We start from the raw sequence: 26,401 nt of genomic DNA, 5'->3' as shown, positions 1-26,401 counted from the left end.
ATTTGCATCAATTTTTATTTATTAAATTAATCCTAGTCATTCAAATATAAGATCAACGGACTAGATTCCTTCTCACTTTTCTCATTTTTGTTATCCTATGTATTTTAACTTTATCCATAGTTTCAATATTCATATATTTTACACTTTTATAAAATAACTGATTAAAGTAAAAAAGTGATAGAATTATTTAAAAAAAATGAAACGCACCGTAACAAAAATACTCCAAGGTGTCCCGAGTTGTTTTATCGACCATCTTTAAATACTCCTCGTTGATGTCGGCTGTGTTTCCGTAGGCGAGCACGCGTAGGGCTGATGTAACCTTTCGAATAGATGTGAATCCTAGCGCCCCTCGACCATCCAGCTTTTGTTTAAAGTAATCAAGCTCACTCTCCAAATCATTGGAGATGCGCATAAATAAATTTATAGACATCGGAAAGCAACGTCTAAAGGTCTTCGGGTTCTTGTATCTCGGCGAGTCACCGAAGTAATCCGCCATCAACCGGTTGTTGGCTTCGGTACTATCTCGTTCGATATATGCTCCTTTTTAAATGAGGGGTGGGGGAGAGCTAACAGAACTCATATAAGTTGTCGCAAGCACAATCGCACTCGTAACCGCCTCTTCCTCCGCGTCGTCTTCAGCTTGTCGGTCGGGCCCGAAAAACTGATTATATATAGAAGTAGGAGAATCCATTTATAGGGAAGTTGGTGTGAAAAAATATAGAGTAGAAAGAAATATTTATAAATTTGATGAGTTTTGATTGAGGATTAAGTTTGTTAATATATAGAAAATATTTTTTTTAATTTTATTTTTTTAAACGATCATATGACCGTTGGAGATAGAATATGATTTTTATTACTCTTTATTTTAGCGTTATGTGTAAAACGCCGGACAAAAAAAACAACCCAAAACGGCCGGAAAAGTGGGGGGGGGGGGGGGTGCCTCCGGCGTTATACTCCATAACGCGGCCAAAAATCCTTGACTACGGAAGGCCTAACAAAGTTATAAAAATTACTTTTAATGTTGTATACATGAGTTATATTTAAAGTTATATATATAACTTTGTTATTATAATTTTATAAATGGTAATAATATTAGTTGGCATCCTAGTTGGCTATTCTAGTTGAATGACATGTGGAATAATGGTCTTTTTTTATTAATATAAGTAGATTACAAGATTTTATTTATCATTATTTATATCTTGTGAATCCACAAGGTATGTATTGCATATATAATTAAATTTAACTTCTTTTTTCTTTTTAATCCCCGTAATGCAAGAACCATATCCTAGTAATTTCATTACGGCATGAACTAATTACAATATATTGATTTCCAATTTATATTATTTACTATTCTTCTTTACAATAAATTGATTTTCAAATTTGAGTGAGCCGTGAAATGAAATTGTCAATAAACTATAAGACTAAGTGTAGTGGGGCGACGAGTTGGGTGAAAATGGGCGGCATTTAAGAGGAACACCGCCCCCAACGATTTTTGGACGAAAAGGGGCGGGGCGATGTAAGGCCCCGCACCCGGTAGCCCTACTTTAACGTCGGATTTACTCATAAACGCAGTTCTTACAAATCAGAGTTTATTATAACTTTTCGCGGAATATAAAACATCAATCATTCGTTACAAAACATTAAATCTTTTCTTTAAAAACCAACTTAAAACATCATTGTTAAAACACCACCTCCTTCGTCTTCAGATGCCAGGCGTTCAGTCCATGCCATGTGCCATCCTCAAGCTAACTCTTTGGTCAAATCACCTGCGTGCATACTAAAAGTCAGCTACGCTGAGTGAGCTCTAGTTAATCAAGCAACTTGTCATACAACCACTACAGGCATTTATATACGTGTCCGAAGGCACATAGTAATTTTTGGTAATTCAGTTTTTGAATGTAAGTTCGGAGAGCATGCGGTTCATTGCAAGGAGATGCTTGGGTTCTAATATCGACATGATTGGGTGCAGGACGTTCTTTGGGACATCTTAAGGCGAGCTGGGATATCAGCTAAAAAGGAAGCCCCCGTAAACTTCCTTACAGTCCCCACAGAAGGGAGATCCACTCTACGATCGGCAGATTTGCTCGTCTGTGGTTGGGCCGGGGGAAAACACGCTTGTGTTGACCTCACAGGGGTATCTCCCTTAGCTGGTTTGAGAGATAATGGGTTTGTAGCTGGGCAAGCAATGAAAATGGCTAAAACGAAGAAGGTGGAGAAACATGCTAAAGCCTGCGAAGAGAACCAACATGTTTTTGTCCCTCTGGCTTTTGATACCTTTGGCTCCTTGGCACCGGAAGCTATCCGTTTCCTAACCAGGGTCCAACGGGTTGTGCATAGCAATGTGTCGACTCCAAAGGGGCAGGGGTATGTCTTTAGCAGGTTAGGGTTTGCAATTCAGAAATGGGTGGCGGCGCAGCTTGTTGCCCGCCTACCTGCTATGTTGATGTAATATCTATGTTTCTATATTAATAAGAACATTGAATTTAAAAAAAAATGTAAGTGGTTGGTGTTCGGAGATTATGATATCACATACTTTGGTACTAGTAAGGCGCAAATAGGGTAATCTCTTATCATTTCTTCTTCACCAGCGTTTTGTTACGATGGTGAAACCAAGAAATTTTATCTAAGAGGTCCAAATAACTTTATTTTTGGGGGCACACAAGTGTATGTAGATTATTTTTTAGCCAGTAGGTGTATTGTATATGAGAATACTTGCCGCCTTTGTATAACATTACTTTATACAAGGTTAAAATAATAATTTTGAATGACAGATAAAAAATAAAACGTAAAATGAAGTCATATTAAATTTTACCAACTAAGAAAGGAAAAATTATAAATAACATAGTTTCTCTCTCGTGGAGTAATGTGACAAAATTGTGCTTCGTAATTGCTCCCGTCAAATTAAAAATCAAATAAAATATTAATATAAAAGTTGTACGTATCGTCTTCTTCATTTCTCAAGGAACCATACCACTGCCGCCTTACAGTCATAGTCCTCGTCCTTGCCGGAAAAAATTCCAGAAACTCAAAAATTGTTATTTCTCATCTTGCGTAATCTATAAGCGAACTGTATGACCCATAATTATATACATGTAAAAACTTTTTTAAGAAAACCATGGGCCTCTTCGAGAGATGGGCCTCGGGCCTGAGTCATCCCTGCTCTTCCCCATGGCTGGCCCTGATCATAATTGTGTGTTTTGTTTATTTCGTCATTGTGTCTTTGATCTTACCATTGTGTTTTTTCGTTAATATTTTTTTATTTTTTTTTGAACGGGAATGATGGCGGAAACATTTTAGTTTTTTAATTTTTTTTTTCGTTTTTTAGTTATATTTGGAGTTATGTTTTTTTTAGTATTTTTTTTGAATTTATTTTTAAGGGGTTTTTTGTGTGGTCATAAATTCTTCTCACATTTCTTATTTGTGTCTCCATTTATATTTTAACTCTACCCCTCTTAAGATAATAATCAGTTGCTTGTCTCTCGTGCACATGTATTATAGAGAAAAAAAAACAGTGTACCAACGCTGATGCAATGGAACTTCGGTCAGTATGGTTTTAGTACCATATTACAAATTTGGACAACCATATTAAAAACTTGTGAGGTTGTTTGCATAGCTTAATAAAACTTGATTGTTATCATATTAAAAGGATACAATTATTTATACATGCTCTTCTCCCCCTCATTTTTACTTAACATGTTCTGTCTCTCGATTTACGTAATCCACGCCTTTGTTGTTTCTTCTTATTTATTTTTTTTGACATTTTATTATATTTTAATACTGTTATTTTTAACACACATTTTTAAAGTTTTTCTTATATTTTTGTAAATGATTTTTTTTTACTTTTTAAAATAACAAGAAAACATTTTTTTTCTTATTTAAATTAAACATTTTTATTATTTAAAAATAAGGGTTTTTGTTTCTATAATTGTTTTGTTTTTTAGATAGTGCCTTTTTCTAAACTAGTTTTTAGAGATAGTTTGTAATTTTATTTAAGATTCATATTTTTTATTATTAAAAAGGATTGTGTATTTACGCAATAAATTGCACAAATTATATTAAAATAAAATATATAATGTTATGTCATAATTAAAATTTTAACGTAGAAATAATGTCAGAGTCGAGTAACATATGTTAAATATAATTGTTTAAATAATTGAAAATTCAGAGGAGTGAGTATGACAAGGGAGGTAGTACGTTTAGCCTAACCCTAATCTTATTAAAAAGTTGTGGAGTTAATTGTATAATTAATCTAACTTAATGGTTGCCATATTAAAAGTTGTGCCATTAATGAATCTTAGGTTGCCATATTAAAAGGTTGTGGTATATCATATGCATGTAAAAATGTGTGTGAGAGTAATTGTAAAAGTAATTGAACTTTTTTTAAAAACAACTAAATATTTGTCTACTATGAGGTTTGCATCCTAAACCTTCTATTTCATACCCTAATTACCTTGATTGTTAGTTGAACTTGATGGTTACCATTTTAAAATGTTAAATTAATTGGGTAATTAAATGAAACTTGAGAACCATATGTAAGTGTGTAGATTGTGTGAATTTTGAATATTTAGGGACACAATATGTAAATTGTTTTGGCATGATTTTCATAGCATCACTTTATTATGTATTATGATTATGATATACTAATACTAAAGCAATATTTGACATGTAAGAATGAGAGACGAAGTGAAATAATCATTGTAATGAATGGAAAAACGAGATTGTATAACTAATCGCCTATTACACAAAGATTCCATTACCTCCAAAATCAAAACACATCAAACACACTTCCTATTTTCCACTCATTATTCTTTCATTAACCATATTATCTCTACACCACAACTTCACCACCAGCACCACCTTTGACATCGCAACCACCACGACAGACCACCATCGCCGTCATCGTTGTAGTCGGTGCCACCAATGACACCACCACCACCACCACCAATATCACTTTTTTAATTTCAATAAATTTTATTTATTTTAAGCCAAACATATATTTATCATTTGTATTTATTTCTATGATGTCAATAATCCATTACCACATTATTACAACTAATAATATAATTTGTTACTAATATGAATATATGATGCAAAATAATAATAAAACAAAACGGTGGCCGACAGTAATCTTAAAAAAGTATAAGGACGTAATATGAACATAAGCAACGACTTTCTCGGACAAACCGAGTGGCAGAGAGATTGACAGAAAACTGACACCCAATTTCATTTTCAATTCTCTTTTATTATTATTATTATTATTATTATTATATGTTTTTCATCACATCTAACACGGATTTCATCCATCATTAATTCACCTTCTCAATATCCCATTCAAACCCATAATATTAATAACTATCACCTCTTTCTTTATTCATTCCATTCGTTCGCAATCGGGAGCTCAAATTTCAGCTCTCGATTGAACCACCAACCAACATGCTTTAATCAATCCATCCATCCATCCATACTTACTATTTCAATTTCAATATTATTATTATACAACCAAACCTCATCATAATGGAACGAGCTGCAGCTCAATTGAAACGCGGGATCTCCCGTCAATTCTCGACGGGATCCATGAAACTCAGCGCTAAATTCAGCTTCAAGCGCCAGCGTTCCATGGATCCACGTTCGAATAACAACAACAACAACAACGCTAGGTTCCGATTCGGGAGGCAATCATCCCTTGACCCGCTACGTCGGTCGCCTCCAAAGGATGATTTAACCTTGCCCGGGAACCTAGACGCCACTATGCAATTGCTGTTTGACGCCTCCAAAGGAGACGTGCAAGGCGTTAAGGATTTGTTAGATGATGGGGTTGATGTTAACAGTATTGACCTTGATGGTCGTACCGCGTTGCATATTGCCGCCTGCGAAGGCCATGTGGATGTTGTCCAGCTGTTACTTTGCCGAAAGGCGAATATTGATGCTCGTGATCGTTGGGGCAGCACGGTGTGTATTGGGTTTAAATTTTAAATTGGTTTTTGAAATTTCAAACATATTGTCTTTAACAAATTGGTATTGTTACAGGCGGCTGCGGATGCTAAGTACTATGGGAATGTGGAAACGTATAATATCTTGAAGGCGCGTGGAGCCAAAATCCCGGTATATTGTGGTTGATGTTTTTTTTTAGTTTGTTGATGGTTTCTTTTTTGGATGTTGTGATGAATTTGTTTTGATTTTGTAGAAAACTAGAAAGACACCTATGGCGGTTGCGAATCCTCGTGAAGTACCGGAATATGAGCTTAATCCTCTCGAGCTTCAGATTCGCAAAAGTGATGGCATCTCAAGGTAATATTGCTTTTATTGTAATATAATTTGTGCATTTTATGGTTTATATAATTATTTCACGGAATCTAAAATCTTATATTAAGTTGTGTACATTTTGACAGGGAACGTATCAAATTGCGAAATGGAACGGGACAAAAGTGTCTGTGAAGATACTAGACAAAGATAGCTATTCTGACCCTGAAACCATGTATGTGGTTTAGATATCATTTATCCATATGCTAACTTTTGTATATGATCACTAGATGTAACGGGTTGGGTAACTTGTCAAAACGAGTAAGTTTAGGTGTGGATTAGGTAATGTGTCAAATCGAAACAATTTTTTCCCAAAAGAGTACAGTGTGTGATATATGATTATGAAAGTTTCTTTATTTTAATGACAAGTTTACTTCTCTTAGCGAAAATGATTTCCGGTGACTTTCTAACACGGTTGACTTGTTTCTTTTAAACGATCTCTTTCAATTTGACTGTCTATATTAAGTTTTACGAATCAATCCATTAACTTTTTATTTAAGATATGACCCATCAGTATATGATTTGACATAATCCGGTTCGATTCATTAGTATTTGACTTAAGGGAATCAAAACTGCTAACTCTGCACACATCTAGCCAAGTTTTGGCTATTTGATATATAGTTTTCTATTATTGTATATTTGTATCTGACTTTAGGGGTGGCAAGAATTGGCTGATTTGTGTTATTATTAATCTCTAATCGGTCAAATGAGAAAAATAATAAAAAACAAAATGGATAATATGGGTTGAAAGGGTCCAACATGTCAAAATCATCCGGATTGTATATATTTTTCATCCTAATTCTTTCATTTAATAACCAGATTATTATTGTCGTAATTTGTATTTTAATCACATTTAACGCATCAACTATTTATAGAAAAAAATGATAATAAAGTGTTAGCGGGTCAGTTTGAACAGTTTTGACCCATAATTAAATATAACATGTTTTGACCCATACTAGTGTTGATCTATTACTTAACCTGCACAACCACTATGTTATGGCTTCACAAGTATTACACTAATAACTAGCATTAAACTTTTTTTTATATTTATAATTATTGCAGAAACGCTTTCAAATACGAGTTGACTTTGTTGGAGAAGGTGCGCCATCCTAACGTGGTCCAGTTTGTTGGAGCCGTCACCCAAAATGTACCGATGATGATTGTTTCTGAGTATCACGCTGCAGTAAGTAAAAAAAAAGATAAATCATTATAACAATGATAATAATAATAATCAGAAAGAGTTAATACTTAAAAATCTTAAATTCATGTTGAATTTTCAGGGTGATCTTAGATCTTATCTTCAAAAGAAAGGACGTTTGTCACCATCTAAAGCTCTTAAATTTGCTCTTGATATTGCCAGGCAAGTAAAATTAAAAATATTAGCTAAAAAGGAAACGAGTCAAACAGTTTAGATATTCAGTAGCATAACTAATATAAGCGTATTATATTATGTGACACTTTTCACATCTGAGTTGAATTTGATTTGGCAGGGGAATGAATTATCTTCACGAATGTAAACCCGACCCGATTATTCACTGTGATTTAAGGCCAAAGTAAGGCAACTAATTTAAATTAGTTATTCTGTAACATAACTTGTATGGGTTTGAGTTTTGAGATTTTTTTAATAATTGAAATTTGGTAAGGTGCCAGAAATATTTTGCTGGATAGTGCGGGTCAGTTGAAGGTTGCGGGATTTGGGTTAATCAGACTGTCTAAAATTTCACCCGATAAAGTAAGATTAGCGCGACCCGTTAATATTGATCAATCAAGTAAGTCTTGGAAAAATATTAAAATTATTCTTTTCTTATGTTTGTACTTTTAAAAATGCTAGCCCTGCTTGCGGTGCGCACATATGATGTATATATGTGTGAACCCTCGGGTGGGCAAAAGTAAAATTGCACTAATTTTGACGTTATTTTACTAATCTCGTGAAAATAACGTTAAAAGTGACGGACGGTTAATCAGGCATCATGTAGTGGCGTTGATAGCTGAAAGATAAGGGTACATGCACCGATCAGCCGGTGTCCCGATGATTGAGTGCTATGTGCCTTATGTCCAAGGCTTGATGCAAAACTACTATCGAGCCGGGGGTCTCACCGGAAGCAGCCTCTCTATCCCTATGGGGTAGAGGTAAGGCTGCCTACATCTTACCCTCCTCAGACCCTACCATAGCTTTGCTATTGGTGGGATATACTGAGTACGATGTACTTTTAAAAATGCATGACATGTCATGCTATGTAATTTGTGTGTTGTTTGTAGATTTATATATGGCACCAGAGATTTATAAAGATGAACTGTTCGATAGAGGTGTGGATGTGTACTCGTTTGGCCTAATTCTTTACGAGGTAACTTTTTTATAATCATATTAATATAGATTATTTTATAACATATGGTTTATAATACTAATCTTAATTTTTTACAATGGTGTCAGATGATGGAGGGTGCCCAACCGTTTCACTCCAAGGCTCCCGAGGAGGCGGTTAAGCTGATGTGTGTAGATGTCCAGAGACCGTCGTTCAAGATAAAGTCTAAATATTATCCTCCCGACTTAAAAGAGTGAGTCGTTCTTCAGTCATTGCTTGTTTGGGTTGGGTTGACCCAAAACATTTATATAAAATTTTTATAGATGGTTAGTGTGTCGTTTATGGTTTAGAAGATTACATTGTTTATACAGCAATCTTACTTTTTGAATAAAAGGATTTATAAGGTTTTACGTGTTAACCTTGCTGTATGGAACTTTCTATCTGGTTGATTTGTTTCCTTTTCAAGTTGTTTCTTGCCCGCTAAGGTTAACACACAAGTCTAATAAACCATTTTATAAGTAAATGTGTCGGAACCTTCAAAGGGTGGTGCAGTGTAAACGAGCCGAGCTCTGGCTTATCCAGGCTCGAGCACGGCTCGTGAGTAGCATTTCAAGCTCGGGCTCGGTTTGTTTATTATTTATTAGTTAATATACTTACATTCAAAGTTATTTTTTTTATATTTTTAATTATAATTGTTACATAACATATCATATAATTTAGTATACTTATTCTTGCCATAAATTTATATATTATAATAGTTATAAACATATAGATTTAATATATAAAATGAAAATTATATAAATAATAAGCCCATTTAGGCTCGCGAGGCAGCTTGAGTTCGGGCTCGAGCTCGTTTAAGCTCTGCTCGATTCAAGCTTTAGCCGATCTCGAGTAGCTCATGAGCGGCTTGGCTCATTTACACCCCTAGTCTCAGGTTCAAATCTTGCTTTATTAGTTTTCCGATAATGGGTTTTTATGGCTACAGAAAAAAAAAAGGTAAACGCTTTAGAATTTCTTTGAGAGTTTTCTCATTTGTTTTCTTTTCTTTTTGTAGATTGATCGAGGAATGCTGGTATCCGGATTTGGCCATAAGGCCAAAGTTTTCAGAGGTCATCATCCGACTCGACAAAATTGTTGGAAACTGCACTAAACACGGATGGTGGAAAGACGCGTTTAAGCTACCATGGTACGTTTTTTTAACAAATTTTTACTATTGAACTCTGGGCGTGTAGCGTGTTGTGTTAATAAGATTATTAAATATATTTGCAGGAAGTAAATATGGTTTATGAATGGCATGAATGTTGAAGATGAAGTGGTTCAGAGAGGATCAGATGGTCTTGTATGGGTATAATACATTGGAGGGATAACTTAGAGTGAGGGGTATAAGTTTTTAATTTTCAGAGTTGCAGAAGTTGCATCATAAGGTGGAATCCAGTTGTTCTTGTTTCCTTTTTGTGAAAATTGTTTTCTTATATTTAAAGTTGATACTACCTTGTCATATGATATAATTTTAGTGTCTTGTTTTCGTGTTTTTTTTTAGTTTTCGTTATGTGTTTCAATGCGTTTTAATATAAAATACGAATTAGAAAGTTACTGAAATAGGCCGTCAAGTTTGTGTAAACGGTTCTTTTTTACTTTTAAAATAAGTAATAATAGTAAAAGCTGGTAACCTGTAGGAGGGTGACACATAACAAATATGAATAAAATGGTGTACACTTTGGTTCAACTATTATGAACTGAAATATGTGTGAGTAATTAATCAAGCAAATATAATCAAACTTTTAACATGAAGTTTGCAAGTAAGTGATGATTAGATTACAATCTCATGTGTTATAAATGGGAAAAGGTACAAACACATATACACTTCATGATAATGTTGAATCTTGAAAAATAGCAGGAGAACAAATACATATAAGCTTACTTGACACATCCTTAATCTGTCACATAATTTCTGAAATACTTTATCAAGGTCATGTATAATGTATCTGATTTTAGAAGCTTATATAATAGGAAAACATTTTAGTATTTATGATGCATCATTTCAAGACCGCCATACAAGGTACCTCAAGATGCGTTATATGGACATCACGACTCATTTATAAATAAGCCGAACCACTGATAAGTTACTCACACCAGTTCATTAGATACTCAATATAAACAAAAGCTTAAACGAGCCCGAGTTCGAGTCTCAAATAAAACTCGGGCACTCGAAATCTCAATAAGACACTTCAGGAAAAAAAAAACGAGCATGCATATTTATGCTATTAAAGCGTATAAAACAAACTAGAGTTTATGTTTTATAGGTTGCAAACCAACATAGCTTTTCATTGAAATGACACAATGTTTCATGAATCAATATGTCTGTTAGACTTTTTAAATTGTTAATGGCTTTTTTTAGTAAAACTTTCAATTACTAGGAACTTAGTTACTACTAATAATGTGTTTTGGTGGTAGTAACTTAGTTGCTACTAATGATTGCTCATGTGAATGGTAACTTAGTTACCACTGATGGTTGGTCTCTGTCCACAAGTGTCGTAGTTTCCGTAATTGGTTGGTCATAAACACTAACACAAGTTCATGTTGATCACACATTTACTATTGATCCCTCAGTTATCGCTTATGAATAAGTTTATACTAAAACTCTTAACTAAGGTAATCGATTTTCTACTATGCCACTCGAACCAACTCCCAACTCCCCTAAGGGGCTCTATCCCATGGACCTCACCAAGGCCGAAGCCATAAACCATATTAGTCTCAAATGAACGTTTACTCCACCCCTCTAACTTGTATCAAGATCCATCCAGATGTTATTTTGATTTTAAGTAAAGCTCGGTTACCTAACTTATTTGATGACACTAAAAACACATCCATTTCTAAATATTGTAATTCCCGTAACTTGAACCCGAAACTTTCATATCTTTAAAAGACTTTGTGCTTGTCACAAGGTCCCGAACCCGATGAATAAAGTAATAATAAGTTTGCACATTCAAAATCCAAACAATAGTAAGTTTCCCCGTTTGTTTGGTGTCTTGACCAGCAGGCAATAGAATAATATAAAACTTGTATTTTCTTTCTTCCATGTTTGTGTGTTGCACGCATGATTACAGTTTACGACTAAATCAACTGCCTGATTGATTGATTTAGCCATTGCGACTATTTCAGCCTTCTTCTTCTTTAGGTTACTTTTCACAATCTCCTCGTCTTTATTGAATCCATTATATATATATATATATAATCGTGTTTATATGTCTTTCCTAATATCATTTTCTTCCTCTAATTAATTTAATTTTTAGGTTGCAGTTCGCTCGTAATTGTTACGTCAGCATTGCTGTACGTTTTCTTCTCTTCTTATAACTAATAATAATAATAATGTTAATCGTTGATCTGTTTTCATTCGCTAGGTTTAATTTCGTTACGTGAAATTGCATTTGCGGCTTCTCATTAGTGTATTATAGTTTATAATTGTTAGGTCTCTTGCTAATTCAAGTGTGTACTGGTGTTTAGGGCTGTAAACGAATCGAATGTTTCGGTGCCAAGTTTGTTTCTGTCCGAACAAGGAATTTCGTTGGAATAACTAAATGAGCGGAGGCCTTGTTCGTTTAATAGTGTTCATTTACGTCTGTTTATGTTCGTTAATGTTTATTCATTAAGCATTTTTAATGTTTTATTAATGACTTTTTTTAGTCTTATCGTTTAGATTTAAGCAATATAATTAACTATAATAAAACATAAATATATGAGTAATATGTGATTAATTTATATGTAAATTAGCATAGGAATATGAATGCTAGAAAAAAAAACACCAACACAAACTTGGTAGCTAGACCAAACCGTTTGACGCTGTTTATTTTCGGTAAGCCAAATCAAATAAAACTTGTTTGTGTTCGTGAAACGTTCGTGAACTGGTTTATATCCTTTGGCCCTCCGTAACGGGGCGATAAATCTTTGGCACCCCCCCCCCTTCCGACAAAGGGGTGAAATGTGTGTGTGTGGGGGGGGGTGAATTCTTGTTGCCCTGCTTCACTTTTGTTTTATTATTATTATTATTATAATTGTTTGTGTGTGGTATATATATATGTATGTATGTATGTATGTATGTATATATATATTGGGCCACAACACCATTACACCCCTAAAATAAAAATTCACCCTTTGCTGACTGGGCGCCACATGACGCAAAACGCCCCGTTTTGTAGCCCCTCCACTACACACATCCTTAATGAACGAACACAAACAGTAAATTTTGTTTGGTTTGGTGTTCGTGAACCATTCGCGAACAGGTTTATATCCTTAATGAACGAACACGAGCAATAAATTTAGTTCGGTTTGGTTTTCGTGAAGCGTTCGCTTGTCCGATAAATGCTTACGGACAAACATGAACAAGGCCTTGTTTGGTTCGGTTCATTTACAGGCCTAGACTGGTGTTAATTGATTACTGGTTCTGTTGCAGCTTTTTTTGGTACTTAGGGCGTTTTGATGATGGCTTCTAGAGCGATTTTGAGACGGAGGCGGTTTATTTCTGATTACCTCCATGTTTCGAGTCGTTCAATTCAAGGTCTGAACCATGGGATTGCTACCGGCACATACTCGAGTTCCACTCCGAGTAACACTAATAACGCTTTCAACGAACCGGTTAATACGAAACACATTGATGCATACTTTACACGGCGTGAGGATAATACAAATTTGTCTGCCTTCAGATGGTTTAAGATGCAGAAGTTCCACGCCATTACAGGAAATGGAGTACTGGGAAATATGTTACACACGAGGGCTAATTTTGGGTCACGGTCTTCAAGTTTTTCATCGATGGCATCAGCACCTAAACCAGCTTTGGGTAATGATGAGGAGGATAAAGAACAAAGTGCTAAAAAGAGGAAGGAAGCATCTCCGGAGGAATGTGATCAAGCGGTTGAAGGTTTGACCAGTGCAAAGGCCAAAATTAAAGCGAAAACTAAACAGGTTACTGACTCTCAGAAGCCTGCTAATTCCATTTTGAAAAGAACTTGGGCTGCATTATTAGGAATCGGTCCCGCTTTAAGAGCCGTGGCCTCTATGAGCAGGTCTGATACATCTTAGCAAGCTATTTATGATCTGAAGTATGAACCAACCCGACTTTTAATCTATATATATTTCTTGTGTTATGTTTGACTTAGGGAAGATTGGGCTAAGAAACTTGTTCATTGGAAAACTGAATTTGTGGATACCATGAAGCATTACTGGTTGGGCATTAAGCTTCTTGGTGTGGATGTGAAAATCAGTTCTAGATTGCTTCTTAAGCTTGCTGGCGGGAAGAGTCTTTCCAGGAGAGAAAGACAACAACTGACACGAACCACTGCAGATATCTTTCGGCTAGTACCTGTTGCTGTTTTCATTATTGTTCCCTTTATGGAGTTTTTGCTGCCTGTGTTCTTGAAACTGTTTCCCAATATGTTGCCTTCTACCTTTCAAGATAAGATGAAAGAACAGGTGCGTGTTCTTCCCATTAAGTTAATTCCATATCTTTATTGTTAGAATGGCAACAATTAAGAAGCTTAGATCGAAGATTTTCACTTTATTGAGTAATCATGATGTTAAAGTTTACTGATTATGGTTACATGTAGGAAGCATTGAAAAGGAGGCTAAATGCAAGAATAGAGTATGCAAAGTTTCTTCAGGATACAGTTAAAGAGATGGCCAAAGAGGTTCAAAATACTAGGAGCGGTGAACTCAAGAAAACAGCAGAAGATCTTGATGAATTTTTGGGCAAGGTAAGATTGCAGTTACAGTTCAATAGGTGTTCGTTTTAGTTCCCTTTCAAAATATGCTTCATTTATAATCTGATACACAGGTCAGAACAGGTAGTGCTGTAGCTAATGGTGAAATTTTGGGATTTGCAAAGTTATTCAATGATGAACTTACCCTCGATAATATCAGCAGGTATGATTTTCAGTCATAGTATAATCTCACTATTGGTACTAACTTACTAACATTTTTTGTTTTTCAAATTGGTTGCTGCTATTAGGCCTCGTTTAGTGAATATGTGCAAGTATATGGGAATCCAACCTTACGGAACCGACACTTACTTGCGATACATGCTGCGCAAAAGATTACAATGGTAATTTTTTTTGTTATAATTTAGAAAGCTGTTGAAATGGTGGTTATTCTTATACTTACATATTTGTTATTGTTGCAGGATAAAGAATGATGATAGGTTAATTCAAGCAGAGGGTGGTGTGGATGCTCTTTCAGATGATGAACTTGCTGAAGATTGTAGAGAGCGAGGCATGATTGGAGTACTTTCAGTGCAGGAAATGCGTCAGCAGGTTTTATAAATTTTAAATATGCAGCTTTCTTTAGCAGTAGTCAGTTGATCAAACTGTAAATAAATTGTTATTTATTTTGAAGTAGTTTTTAATCTTTTTATAGTGGAGAGTACTAGATGAAGTACATATTAACTATAAATTGGGTGAAGTATATATAGGAGGGAATCCTGACATATTAGTTAATGTTATGGTCAACTTGGACCGCTTTTTGGTCAACCTAAGTGAGCCTACAGATATGATCGGTTGGAAAATAATGTAGTTGACTCACATCCTTTACGGCTTTAGAGACAAATGTTGTTCGTCTCTGTTGATTTGATGGGAATCATACGTGTTTAGGCAAGATGCCAGATGTCGTTTATACCCACCGCTTGGTAAAATGTTTGCTTGTATGCATATGTTATGATCGTTTTTGATGCGATATTGTGTGCGTATGTATAAAAAATTAATTATATAGCTCCATTAGATGTGAAAGATAGGATTTGTTCGTACTTAATGTTTTAGGAGCAGCCAACATGTCCACTCCCTTTGTTATATTGGGGACTGGATGAATTATTTGTTCTGAAAAGTGATGTCAGTTTGATTAGAGTGTTTATATTATGCGTATTGTCAGAATGTATGTCCACTGTCTCAAAAAAAGTGCAATGTTTGATATGCACTTAGTTTATAAAACAAAATTGACTGTTAATAAAATGTTCGAAATGGTAAAATGCTTTTTAATAACAAAATAAAGGAAAACTTGTGGACCAAAATTATGTTTTTGGTACTAGCTGCTGTGCTTTATAACCAAAATTATGTTTTTCATTCAGCTAACCTTTTCTGCAGCTCCGTGATTGGTTGGATTTATCTCTTAATCACTCGGTTCCATCTTCTCTCTTGATTCTTTCCAGGTAACTGTGGAACGTCCTCCTCCCCTCACTAAAAAAGTATACAATAAAATAAAACAAAATTTCATATACTATGTTGCAGAGCGTTTATTGTGTCTGGAAAGTTAAGGCCTGAGGAAGTTGTAAGTGCCGCATTGTCTTCATTGCCCGATGAAGTTGTAGACACTGTTGGTGTTACCGCTTTGTCATCTGAGGATTCTGTTTCAGAGAGAAGGAGAAAGTTGGACTTCCTTGAAATGCAAGAGGAACTCATCAAGGTTCTGTTCTAATCTCTCTCTTCTAACAAATATATGTGTGTGCATGCGTGTGAGGAAACACAACCCAAATTAGCTCCTAAGTAAATGTGGTTGAGATAGGTGCTCTAATTTATAGGTGATATAAAATATTAATTTCTTAAAACAAATAGGGCGCTAATTTGCTTAAACGTTTCGTCCTTAGGAGGAGGAAGAAAAAGAGGAAGAAGAGCAAGCTAAGATGAAGCAATCGAGTGAAAGCAACAAAGATGTGGCATTAGTAGAGATGATTAATGCAACAGCTTCAGATGTGCATCAACAGGCTAGAGCAAGAGCACTTGATAAACAAGAGCAGCTTTGCAAAGTCAGTGAAGCTTTGGCTGTTTTGGCTTCTGCATCTGTAAGCATCTTGTTTATGCAAACATTTGAATCCTCCTAATGCTTTCTTAGGATTTCCTGAATAATAACCATTTTTACTTTCTGCAGTCTGTGAGTAGAGAGCGTGAAGAGTTTTTGAGGCTCGTCAACAAGGAGGTATGATCCATCCGTGTAAAATATGATTGCAAAAATATACAATTACTATAATGAGTTATAGGGTAGAGGTAAGGCTGTCTACATCTTAACCTCCTCAGACCCTACCATAGCTTTGCTATTGGTGGGATATACTGAGTACGATGATGATGATGATGATGATGATGATGATGATGATGATGATAATGAGTTAAGATATTGAAGGACAAGATTTAGGAGGTCATATGCACCTAAAATTCACTTAGGTCATAACATATCAACATGTCAAAAAGTGTAATTTTTATCATCTTTTTGTAGATACATTTGTATCATAGCATGATGGACAAAGAAGGCACTGATACTGTGAAAGCATATAAAGCTGCCCACGAGGAACCCAAAGATTCCACTGATGAGCATGTAACCGATGGAGTCTCTTCAGCACTCATAAATAGGGTGAGTTGCTCAATAAGCCACCTTTTCTCTCTTTATGTGTTTTTGTTAACCCTTACATATGATATAATTTCCTTACCCTGATATGCATGATATTATGATATATGCTTATTAGGTTGATGCTATGCTTCAAAAACTTGAGAAAGAAATCGATGACGTGGATGCGAAGATTGGTGACCGTTGGCGAGTGCTTGACAGGTTAGTACTTTCCTTTTTCTTTTCATGTAATATTTACAAAAGCTGTATTCAGATATTCTATTATCAGATTTGCATATTTCTGTTAAGCTGTTATATGGTTTATTATTATAACTGCAGAGATTATGATGGAAAAGTTACCCCTGAAGAAGTTGCATCTGCAGCCATTTACTTAAAGGATACATTAGGCAAAGAAGGGGTTCTAGAGCTTGTCAGTAACCTTTCCAAAGATAAGGGTTTGTTATCTGCTTTTATAAATATATATTTATAGAAAGCTAGCAATATGTGGTTATGTACTATGACTAAATGCCCCTTTGTTTGCTAACAGAGGGGAAGATTCTTGTTGAAGACATAGTCAAATTGGGTTCCCGAGCAGACGACGCTGATTGATTTTAAGCAAACACTAGATGATGGTGTTGGGCCGTTATTACTTGGAACCTGTCATCCTAACATTTTTGCATATTGTAGAGGGTCCAAATCCGACTATCATACGCTATTCGTTTAACACTTTCTAGGCATTGAGACGTTACATTGGAATTTTTATGAAAAGCCACAAAACTAGTATACAAAACCATAAATAATAGCTATAAACTTGGATAAATAGTTATCGCTAACAAGTTAGCGACACCCAACTATAAGGGGTTGCCAAATAGTTTAGGATTTTATAGTTATCGTTAATTGCATTACGTTAACGACACCTTGCCATGAGGGGTTGCCAAATGGTCTAGGATTTATAGTTTCACCATCCAAAAGCGATAAACACATAGTCAAATAAGCATAGAATACGAAATCGAGCAATTATTCAAGTAAGGTATACAACAACGTTTGTGGTTTAAGCCCAAGTATAAAACATTTAGTTTAGATAAGTTGAAATGTCACCCTCAAAATAAAAGATAGACTACGGGGTATGAAGTTACTCACGTTCAAGTAATAAACTTGAAAGATTGATTATTTGGAGATTTGCCGGAACGACGAGTTTAACGTATGAAGCCTAAATAAAAGAAAGTCTTGGATTTAGAAAGGTTGTCTTGAAGATCTTTAAATAAAATAATTGTTGCAAAACTAATCAATTAAAGTTCAAGGTTTAAAATGCAACTATTTAAGAATTTATAATAATAAACCTTTTAAAAAATGTAAGTTTGCTCAAAACCGGGTTAAAGTATCTAACCTTAATATTTACTTAACCAATGTTAAGTAATAAGGTGGGCAAAATGCTAAAATGCAAGTTCCATTAGGCTAAAGATACTAAAACGGGTTTTTAACGAGTGTTCGGGTTGTCGTTTCGGGTCTTGACAAATGGTCGAACCCAAAGTCAACTTTCCAAAATATTAATTGTTATGAGATAACTCATTAAAACATACTACACTTAACCAAGTACGTAGATCTATTGTTTAGAACTAACAACGCACGTTAAGCGAGTGTTCGGTTTTGTCGGTCCAAACTATGTTATGAGATCAAGTTGGATCCAACTATTCCAAGTACTTAAGAAAAATAATTAAAATCAGTTTGTAAACTATTTTTTAAAGAAATATACAAGTCTTGATAACTAAAAACACACTTGTGTGTCTTAAGCGAGTAAAAGTCGGTATAGTTCGGTCTCCATCTCACAAATAGTTCATAGATGGTTTCTACATGCCCAAATATCATAGAACTTGTATATTGGTTTATAAATGAAGAAAACTTAAATTTTACAACAAAAAAAGTTAACTACAAGTCTTTTAAGCAAAAGTTTCGGTTTAGTTCGGTTTCCATCTCCCAACGAGTTCATAGATGGATTCCATATGCTTAATATCAAAGAACTTGTAAAAATGATTTTTGAAACTCAAATCTAGCAATAAACATGTTTAAACAACTATTTTAACAAAACTAGTAAACAAAAGTTCGGTTTCCGGTTTGGACTAGTTTCGGTTAAACCGAGGTTGGTCTTATACAAACCCACACCATGGAACTTGTAAATAAGATGAACAAACTAAAGGGTTAGAAGTTAGTCATAAGTGATATGTATAATAAGTTATGTGTGTGTAAATATATATCAAGAACACGAAGTCCTCCATGAAGCCTTGCCTTATGACATTCGAAACTTAACCAACCAAAGTCGGTGAAGTAACAAATAAAGGAAACAAGGGGTGTGTATTATATATATGTTGTACCACCATATTCAAGAGTTAGTAATGTTAGATGAACAAGTTAGAATGAAAGACTATAGTTAGTTTGACTTGAGAAGTCAAAACTTCAAAAAATACATAAGAAATAACAACCTTGAATCTATGGAGTTTGAGAGAGTTTTTGGAGATGTAGCAAGAGTAAAATGAAGAAGATGGGTGTGTATATATAGGGAAGGAGTGAAGGGTTGGGTATAAAGATTCTTTTATGGTTTGCATAAAAATGGGTATGTTTAAATGGTCAAACAATGCATAATATAAAAAAACAATATTTTATATATTTTATATATATTAAATGACAAGATCCAATATTTTATATATTTGAAATGTTCGGGTTACAAACGGGTCGGGTTTACATAACAAAAGTGACCCGAAATTGACGAATGTCACACAGCGGGAGGCCATAACCTCAATAACATTGTCCGCAGCGAGATGGGGAGTGGGGAGTAGCAAGAAGGGTTGTAGGGATAGCCTAACCCACGATGGTTTCCTCACAATCTTTTTTACTTGTAACAAGTGTTTTACTTGGCGCGTTGCGCCGAATGTAGTTAAAAACAGTAGCGACACTTACAGTTAGCATGTTAATTTAATTTGTGTTTGATTCAAACACCGGAGATCACATAGCCTTGTAGGGAAGAAAAAAGAGTAAAGAACTAACAATTGCATATTTTTTCTTTTACAACCCTCTTTAATTGCATATTTACGCTATCAAAAATTTCAATTATATAATTCCTCTTTCAAACCTCTTTAATTGCATATTTATGCAATCCAAAAATTCAATTATGTATTTCTTTATCCTTAATAAAAAATAAATTTGCAAATTTACTCATTGTGGTTTATTTTATAAAAACTGAGATATATAATGACTATTTCACTCAGTGAATGATCCAGAAAAATTGCTTACATGGGTTGGGTTATCTAGCGCTAAATGTTAAATTTTTTCACAATCTTCGGGTTGGGTCGGGTCAGGCCACATAGAAAAAGATAAAAAAAATAAATTGTAAATAAAAAAACAAATATGAATTATAAATAAAAAAAGATTACGTCAATCGCGAGACGCATTAAGGCAACAAGGCCCCGAGTTGGTGCGCAAAAGCATACCATTTTACATATTCGATAAAATATGAATAAACTTTATATGATTTTTACATAAACAAAACGGAAAAAGCGAAAAACTTATACACACACACATATAAGGTGAGGTTATTGTATAATAATTGTTTAACGTACAACATGTACGCGAATCACGCTCAAATGCAAAAACACAAACGCTCAAAGGCTAAAAAACTGAAACGCTATGCCAAAATACTAAAACGCTCAGCCAAAAATATTAAAACGCTCAAAACGGTTTTCGTGAAGATTAGTAAAAAATTGATCGATTAAACGATCAAAAACTTTTTATTTTGGTGAACCAATGATTAATTGGTTACGTATTGGCGATTTCGAGATTTTGTGATGTGATTTTATGGATCGATTTCGTGAATATAAATATTCTTATACCTAATGTACGTTAAGCAGTTATTGTATTCTATCATCTCTCTCTCTCTCTATATATATAATATTTTTATGTAATTAAAAAATATAATAATAAGAAAACAAAATAAAGAGAAAAAAACTAATTAATTCAAGAAAAACTAAAAAAGGTATGCGTTAATAACTATGTTAAAATTAAAATAAATACCAAGTTTATTTAATTCATTTACCATTTACGTATTGTTATTGGAAATAAAAAAAGTGGAAAATTTGGTAGAAAAGAAAAGTGTTCGGAGTCGCTACGGACAAATTAATAAAATCTCACTTTTTATATCAAATTCTCTCCTCTATAATATAGTTCCCGCTGCAACTCCAAATGTCACCTGAATATTCCGGCACTATTTATTTTTCTCTATTCTTTCTTTTCTTCTTGTTATTCTCAGTATTTTACAGGGGTTGGTGTTAAAATTTTACAGGAGTCGGTCACGATTTTTACGTATATATTACACTAAATCTTTTTTTCTCACAGGGTACGGCCGACCCTGTGGTCAAACCGTAGATCCGCCCCTGATTTCACTGATACGTTTACTAAAACGTTAAAAATAACTTATTTACCCATTTTAGTTTTTGGTGTGCTTTTGCTCGTTTGTTTTGTTTTGTTTTTCATTTCTTTTTTTAAGATACTTTTTGTGTTTCGTTAATTAGTTATTTTTTATTTTTTTATTTGTTTTTTGCCGTTTTACTAAAATATTATTATTATTATTTTGAGTTTTTTTTCCTCATTTATCACGAGATCTTAGAGTAGAGATGGGCAAAAAAAACCGGTTGGTGAACCGGTTCAACGGTTTAAATCGAAAACCGGTTATTTAAAAATCGGTTTGACCGGTTTAGTAACCGCCAGTTCGTATATCGGTTACAAGTTCTAGAGAAAAAACCGGTTACTGAACCGGTTATGGAAAAAACCGGTTAATTTTAAAACCGGTTATTATGAAAAAAACCGGTTATTAACCGGTTATTTTAAAAAAAAAACCGGTTAATTAAAAAAACCGGTTATTAACCGGTTCTAACCGGTTTCTAAACCGGTCCTAACCGGTTAGACCGGTCCGAGTTTTGCACTAAAAAAAACCGGTTAATAAACCGGTCCGGTTATTTAAAAACCGGTTTTTTTCCAGGCCAAGAAAAACCGGTCCGGTTATTAACCGAACCGTTTTTTTTAAAAAAACCGATTTGTGCACCTCTATCTTAGAGTAACAACAAATACAAAGAATACGAGTGACAATATCTTAGTATTTTTTTTATGATTATTGTTACACTAAAGGCTCGTGATAGAAAACAAAAAAAATGAAAAAAGGGGAAAAAATCTTGGCAAAAACTAAAAAAAACAAGAAGCTAATTAGAGAACGCAAAAAATAAAAGTAAAAAAGCTTTTAGAAAAAACACGATAACTGAATAAAAACACACAAAAAAACTAGTTAAATGGATAAATATGCATGTTTTTTAATTAATAATGGGAAAAATGCGAAAATGGAATTTGGACTGTGTGATATGCAATTAAGAAAGTTTGGAATTGAAATATGTAATTAAATGTTTTGATTGGATACTTGAGAATGTTAGAGAAAAAAAATATGCATTGCCAAATAAAAAACAAAGTAAAATGTCATTTCATCCTCAAAGTTAGTCACTTACAAACTTTAGTACAAAAACTATTTTTTTACAACTGGACTCATGATGTTTCCAAGTGTTGTCAGTTTCGTCCATTTTACTGTCCCGTTAGTTTTCTTTATCGTTAAGTCATAAGTATTTCTCTCATTTTGGACTCTTTGATGTTTCCAAGTGTTGTCATTTTCGTCCATTTTACTATCCCGTTAGTTTTCTTTATCGTTAAATCATAGGTATTTCTCTCATTTTACGTATTTCAATCAAAGTAAAAAAATTGTTATGAAACCTCAATGATAAGATGAATATTTTATATTTAACAATCTCAATAGATTTTATTAACAATAACATACAAAATGTTATTTTATTCATTTTAAGCTAATTTAACTAGTTTTTATTTTATTTTATTTTTTTACTAACTTTCGAATTTTGATGAATTATTTTAAGTTCTTATTCTAATCTTCTTACTACTTTTTCTACTAAGTTTTGATTTTTTATTTTTGCTAACTTTCAATCAAATTTGGGATTAATCATATTGTAATTTTTAAAATTACACTTAGACACACACATATAAATATGTTCATATAGAATTGAAAAGTTACATATAAATGATGTACATTATTTCTTCAAATATATACAATTAAACATAACAAATCAATGAAAACACTAAAGTTCGGTTTCCTTTAAAAAGTAAATAAAAATAAATTTGTGATAAAGATTCCATTTTTATACCAATCTTTATACATGCATCTATGAGATGTTTTAGACTTTTAGTGATACCCAATGTCAAAATATGAGTTTTGTGTAGGGGTCCCGATCGGATTTGTGTATATCATCCATACATATACACAAACACTCCTTACTCACAGCTCATTGCTCCAGTTTAAACAATCAATAAGTTTATTTCTTGATTTCCTTTTGGTTGAGTTTGGTATAGAGTCGAAGTTCATGAGTTTCTACTTTTGTCGTGGTTATATTGATACAAAAGGATTTTCTTCAATAACTTTTTTTGTAAAAGTAGGTTAATCCTATCCAGTTGTTTAATATAAAATGCCTATAACAATACCCTTTTTCTATTTAAAAAATGAAATCCAATATGTTATGGCCCGAACTTATTTTGTTGTTACCCAACAGATTCATTTTAACACCACCTTGTGTGTACTATTTACCAAACATGAAATAAAATACGTGCATTTAAATGTTGAGTCAAGTTATTCTACAAATGGGAACAAAAATAAGAAAGGTGAAAAGGATTTATAGTCACACAAAAAAACTTCTTAAATTTTTTAAAAAAAAATCATAACTCAAAATTTAATAAAAAAATAAAAAATGTAAAAACACAAACATGTTTCCACCGTCTTTCTTTTACTAAAAAAAACACAATGATGAGTGAAAAATATCATTATGTCTTTTTGTTTATCATTGTGTTTATTTTTGTCATTTATTGTGTCTTTTAACCTTGACATTGTGTATTTTTTCTTGATATTATGTTATAGAAAAGGGTTAAAATAAAAAACAATTGTTTTGTGAGAAGTGTGAGAAGACTTTAAAATAAGCTATACCACCTAAATAGGACACTATGCCATGTAAATAGGAAACTATACAACTTTTAGAAACTACCAATCTCAAACACTAGATCCTAGATCCAAGGGTCTACATCTATTCTTATGCTTCTCACAAAACTATTATTTTTTACGTTAACTCTACCCTTATGTTATAATACTCAACATTGTGTTATATTTATTCGTATTGTGTTATATTTTGTAATTTATTGTGTCTTTTTTTTAGTTATAATTGTGTGTTTTGTTTATTTTCGACATTGTGCCTTTTCGTCAAATTTTTTTATTTAACGGGAATGACGGAAGAAACATTTTAGTTTTTAAAATTTTTTCGTTTTTTATTTATAATTTAAGTTATGATTTTTTAACTATTTTTTTGAATTTATTTTTAAGGGGTTTTTTATGTGGTTACAAATCCTTCTCGCACTTCTCATTTTTATCTTCCTTTGCATTTTAACTTTACCCTTAAATGTTAACGGCAATATAATTACCTTTACGAGTGTGTATCTACACTTGTACCAAATTGAAAACAAATTTTCGTTAGAAGGGAAACAAAATATCAACTTTGATAATAGTTATCATAGAACAACATACAACAACGACGTCTAATCGGTATTGCTTGCCAAGTTATGGCCCTAACCAAATAATTAAACTTCAGGTTTTAGATGAGAATGATTATATACAACAAAGAGAAATCATCAAATCACAAATCAACACTAACAAAATCACACAACAAACAAACAAACGAACAAACTGCGGGGTAGTAATAAGATTGATCATAGATGGTACTCATGATTAAAAGCGAGAGCTTCTCTATAAATCATCGCTTTCATTTTTTTGTCAGAGCTGGCAATTTAATCTCATTTACTTCTCAACAGGTCAGTATGAGATATTCGTTCTCTCTAATAGACCAAACTAGTAATAAAAATGACTAATATAAAAACAGGTTAAATAGTTTCGTAAGAAACTAGATTATTATAATATGTTGTAATCATAATGTCAAATCAACTATTTATATAGCAGCTAATATTTTGGGGGAAATGTGTTTCGGGTTAACCCAATCTCACTTAAACAAAATTACCCACTTTGACCCGGACTTCTTTTGCCACGTTATCGGCATGCCCATTTTGCCACATCTACTGTTAAAAGTATATGCAGCACATCCTGTACATAAATATAAACCAACTTAACCACAAAGCTTTCAGCATCATATTAATATTATGTAAATAACAGCTTGACAAAAATACTATAAAATAAAGAGTAAATTGCGTAATGTTTCATTTTTGTTGCAATCAACTCAACATCATTATCACCGTTAAACATTTCTGTTAAAAGTGAAGTTAGTTTAGCCTTTTCAAATTACGAATAATTTAACATAAAAATAAATTAATATGAATATAAATCATGTTTATTTAAATCAAGTCGGACAACAACCCTAATTTTATCATTATCACCACCCTATCCATACAGTGGCCCCAACAGTTTTGGTGGCCTAAAGCGAATAAAATTTTTGTGGCTTTTTAAAAAAAGAAAAATAAGCTCGTACGTTTCAAATTCTTATTCATTTTGCTTCACATGTTAAATAAATATGACCAGTTTAGTTCATTTCTCTTTAGACAATCTATTTTATAGCATAAGCTAGTCCGTTACCATGTCATATTTGCTTTAAATTAAACTAACTAAAACATGAAAATAACTTGATTAAAAGATAGTGAAAAATTCTTGTGGATGACACCACACACATTTGACATTTTCAGCATGATCTTTTACAGTTATAATGTTATAACTAATATAATGTTGAATTTCAATCTTTTATACTTGAAACAACTTTTGCTGTAACTAATTGGGAACTACAATCACTTTGTTTGTCAAGAGGATCAAATAAACACTTTTATATAAACTTTAGATAATTTTTTTAGAAGTTGCGGCCTCAAAATTAATAAGGCCTAAAGCCCTTGCCTTACTTTGTAATGCATTTGGGCCGGCCTTGCATCCATACCACCGCCAGCAAACATCAACTTCGGCCAACATTGTTGGGGCCGCCCAATGCCCACCACCAGCCTCCCTTAGTACCATGACCATCAATTATGGTTCCCATTTCACTACATAGACATGTCTATAACATTTAGAGATATTGTTAAGCCGTTAATTTGGATATGAATTCAATCCACTATCGAAGCCTGAACCACAAAATTAAACCGTTAAACCGTTCGTAACAATTTTAATGATTTAGATTTAAATTTCTAACTATTCGGTTTTTTTACGGTGATAAATACCGTTACTAACCTTAGCTCTAATAAGTTAACTGATTTATATTAAAATAAAAACCTAACAATATTCAAATTTCAAATATGTATTTTTGTACCTTTGTAGT

The 26,401-nt window shown here is 33.4% G+C and overlaps 1 protein-coding gene and 1 pseudogene across 4 annotated transcripts; both read left to right on the top strand.

Annotated features, from left to right (window-relative positions):
* The first annotated feature begins 5,511 nt into the window (after positions 1–5,511).
* On the top strand, positions 5,512–10,168 carry LOC143555057 (integrin-linked protein kinase 1-like; annotated as a pseudogene). The gene is made up of 12 exons (XR_013139141.1): positions 5,512–5,949; positions 6,028–6,102; positions 6,185–6,308; positions 6,388–6,475; positions 7,363–7,483; positions 7,581–7,660; positions 7,791–7,853; positions 7,951–8,069; positions 8,560–8,645; positions 8,732–8,856; positions 9,658–9,789; positions 9,873–10,168. The product of XR_013139141.1 is annotated as an integrin-linked protein kinase 1-like (transcript).
* A 1,483-nt stretch (positions 10,169–11,651) lies between these two features.
* LOC143555056 (uncharacterized) lies at positions 11,652–17,624 on the top strand. Of its 3 annotated transcripts, XM_077044691.1 has the most exons (16): positions 11,652–11,781; positions 11,897–11,933; positions 13,054–13,663; positions 13,757–14,069; positions 14,204–14,350; positions 14,431–14,519; positions 14,605–14,697; positions 14,776–14,905; positions 15,728–15,792; positions 15,872–16,046; positions 16,228–16,422; positions 16,509–16,556; positions 16,851–16,985; positions 17,098–17,180; positions 17,298–17,413; positions 17,506–17,624. In XM_077044691.1, exons 3-16 carry the CDS (start codon positions 13,080–13,082, stop codon positions 17,565–17,567), a joined length of 2,235 nt encoding a protein of 744 aa, XP_076900806.1. In that variant the 5' UTR covers positions 11,652–11,781; positions 11,897–11,933; positions 13,054–13,079; the 3' UTR covers positions 17,568–17,624. The 3 variants fall into 3 exon arrangements, with proteins under 3 accessions (XP_076900806.1, XP_076900804.1, XP_076900805.1); XM_077044689.1 differs by having other exon boundaries at positions 17,098–17,413; XM_077044690.1 differs by lacking the exons at positions 11,652–11,781; positions 11,897–11,933 and having other exon boundaries at positions 12,849–13,663; positions 17,098–17,413.
* Positions 17,625–26,401: the final 8,777 nt, after the last annotated feature.

Source organism: Bidens hawaiensis, unplaced genomic scaffold (assembly GCF_021521415.1).
Source record: "Bidens hawaiensis isolate Kalapana, Puna unplaced genomic scaffold, B.hawaiensis_p1.1 tig00017951_1, whole genome shotgun sequence".
Lineage (NCBI taxonomy): Eukaryota > Viridiplantae > Streptophyta > Magnoliopsida > Asterales > Asteraceae > Bidens > Bidens hawaiensis.
The sequence above is the reverse complement of the archived record's forward strand: the minus strand, read 5'-3'. Positions and strand labels throughout refer to the sequence as shown.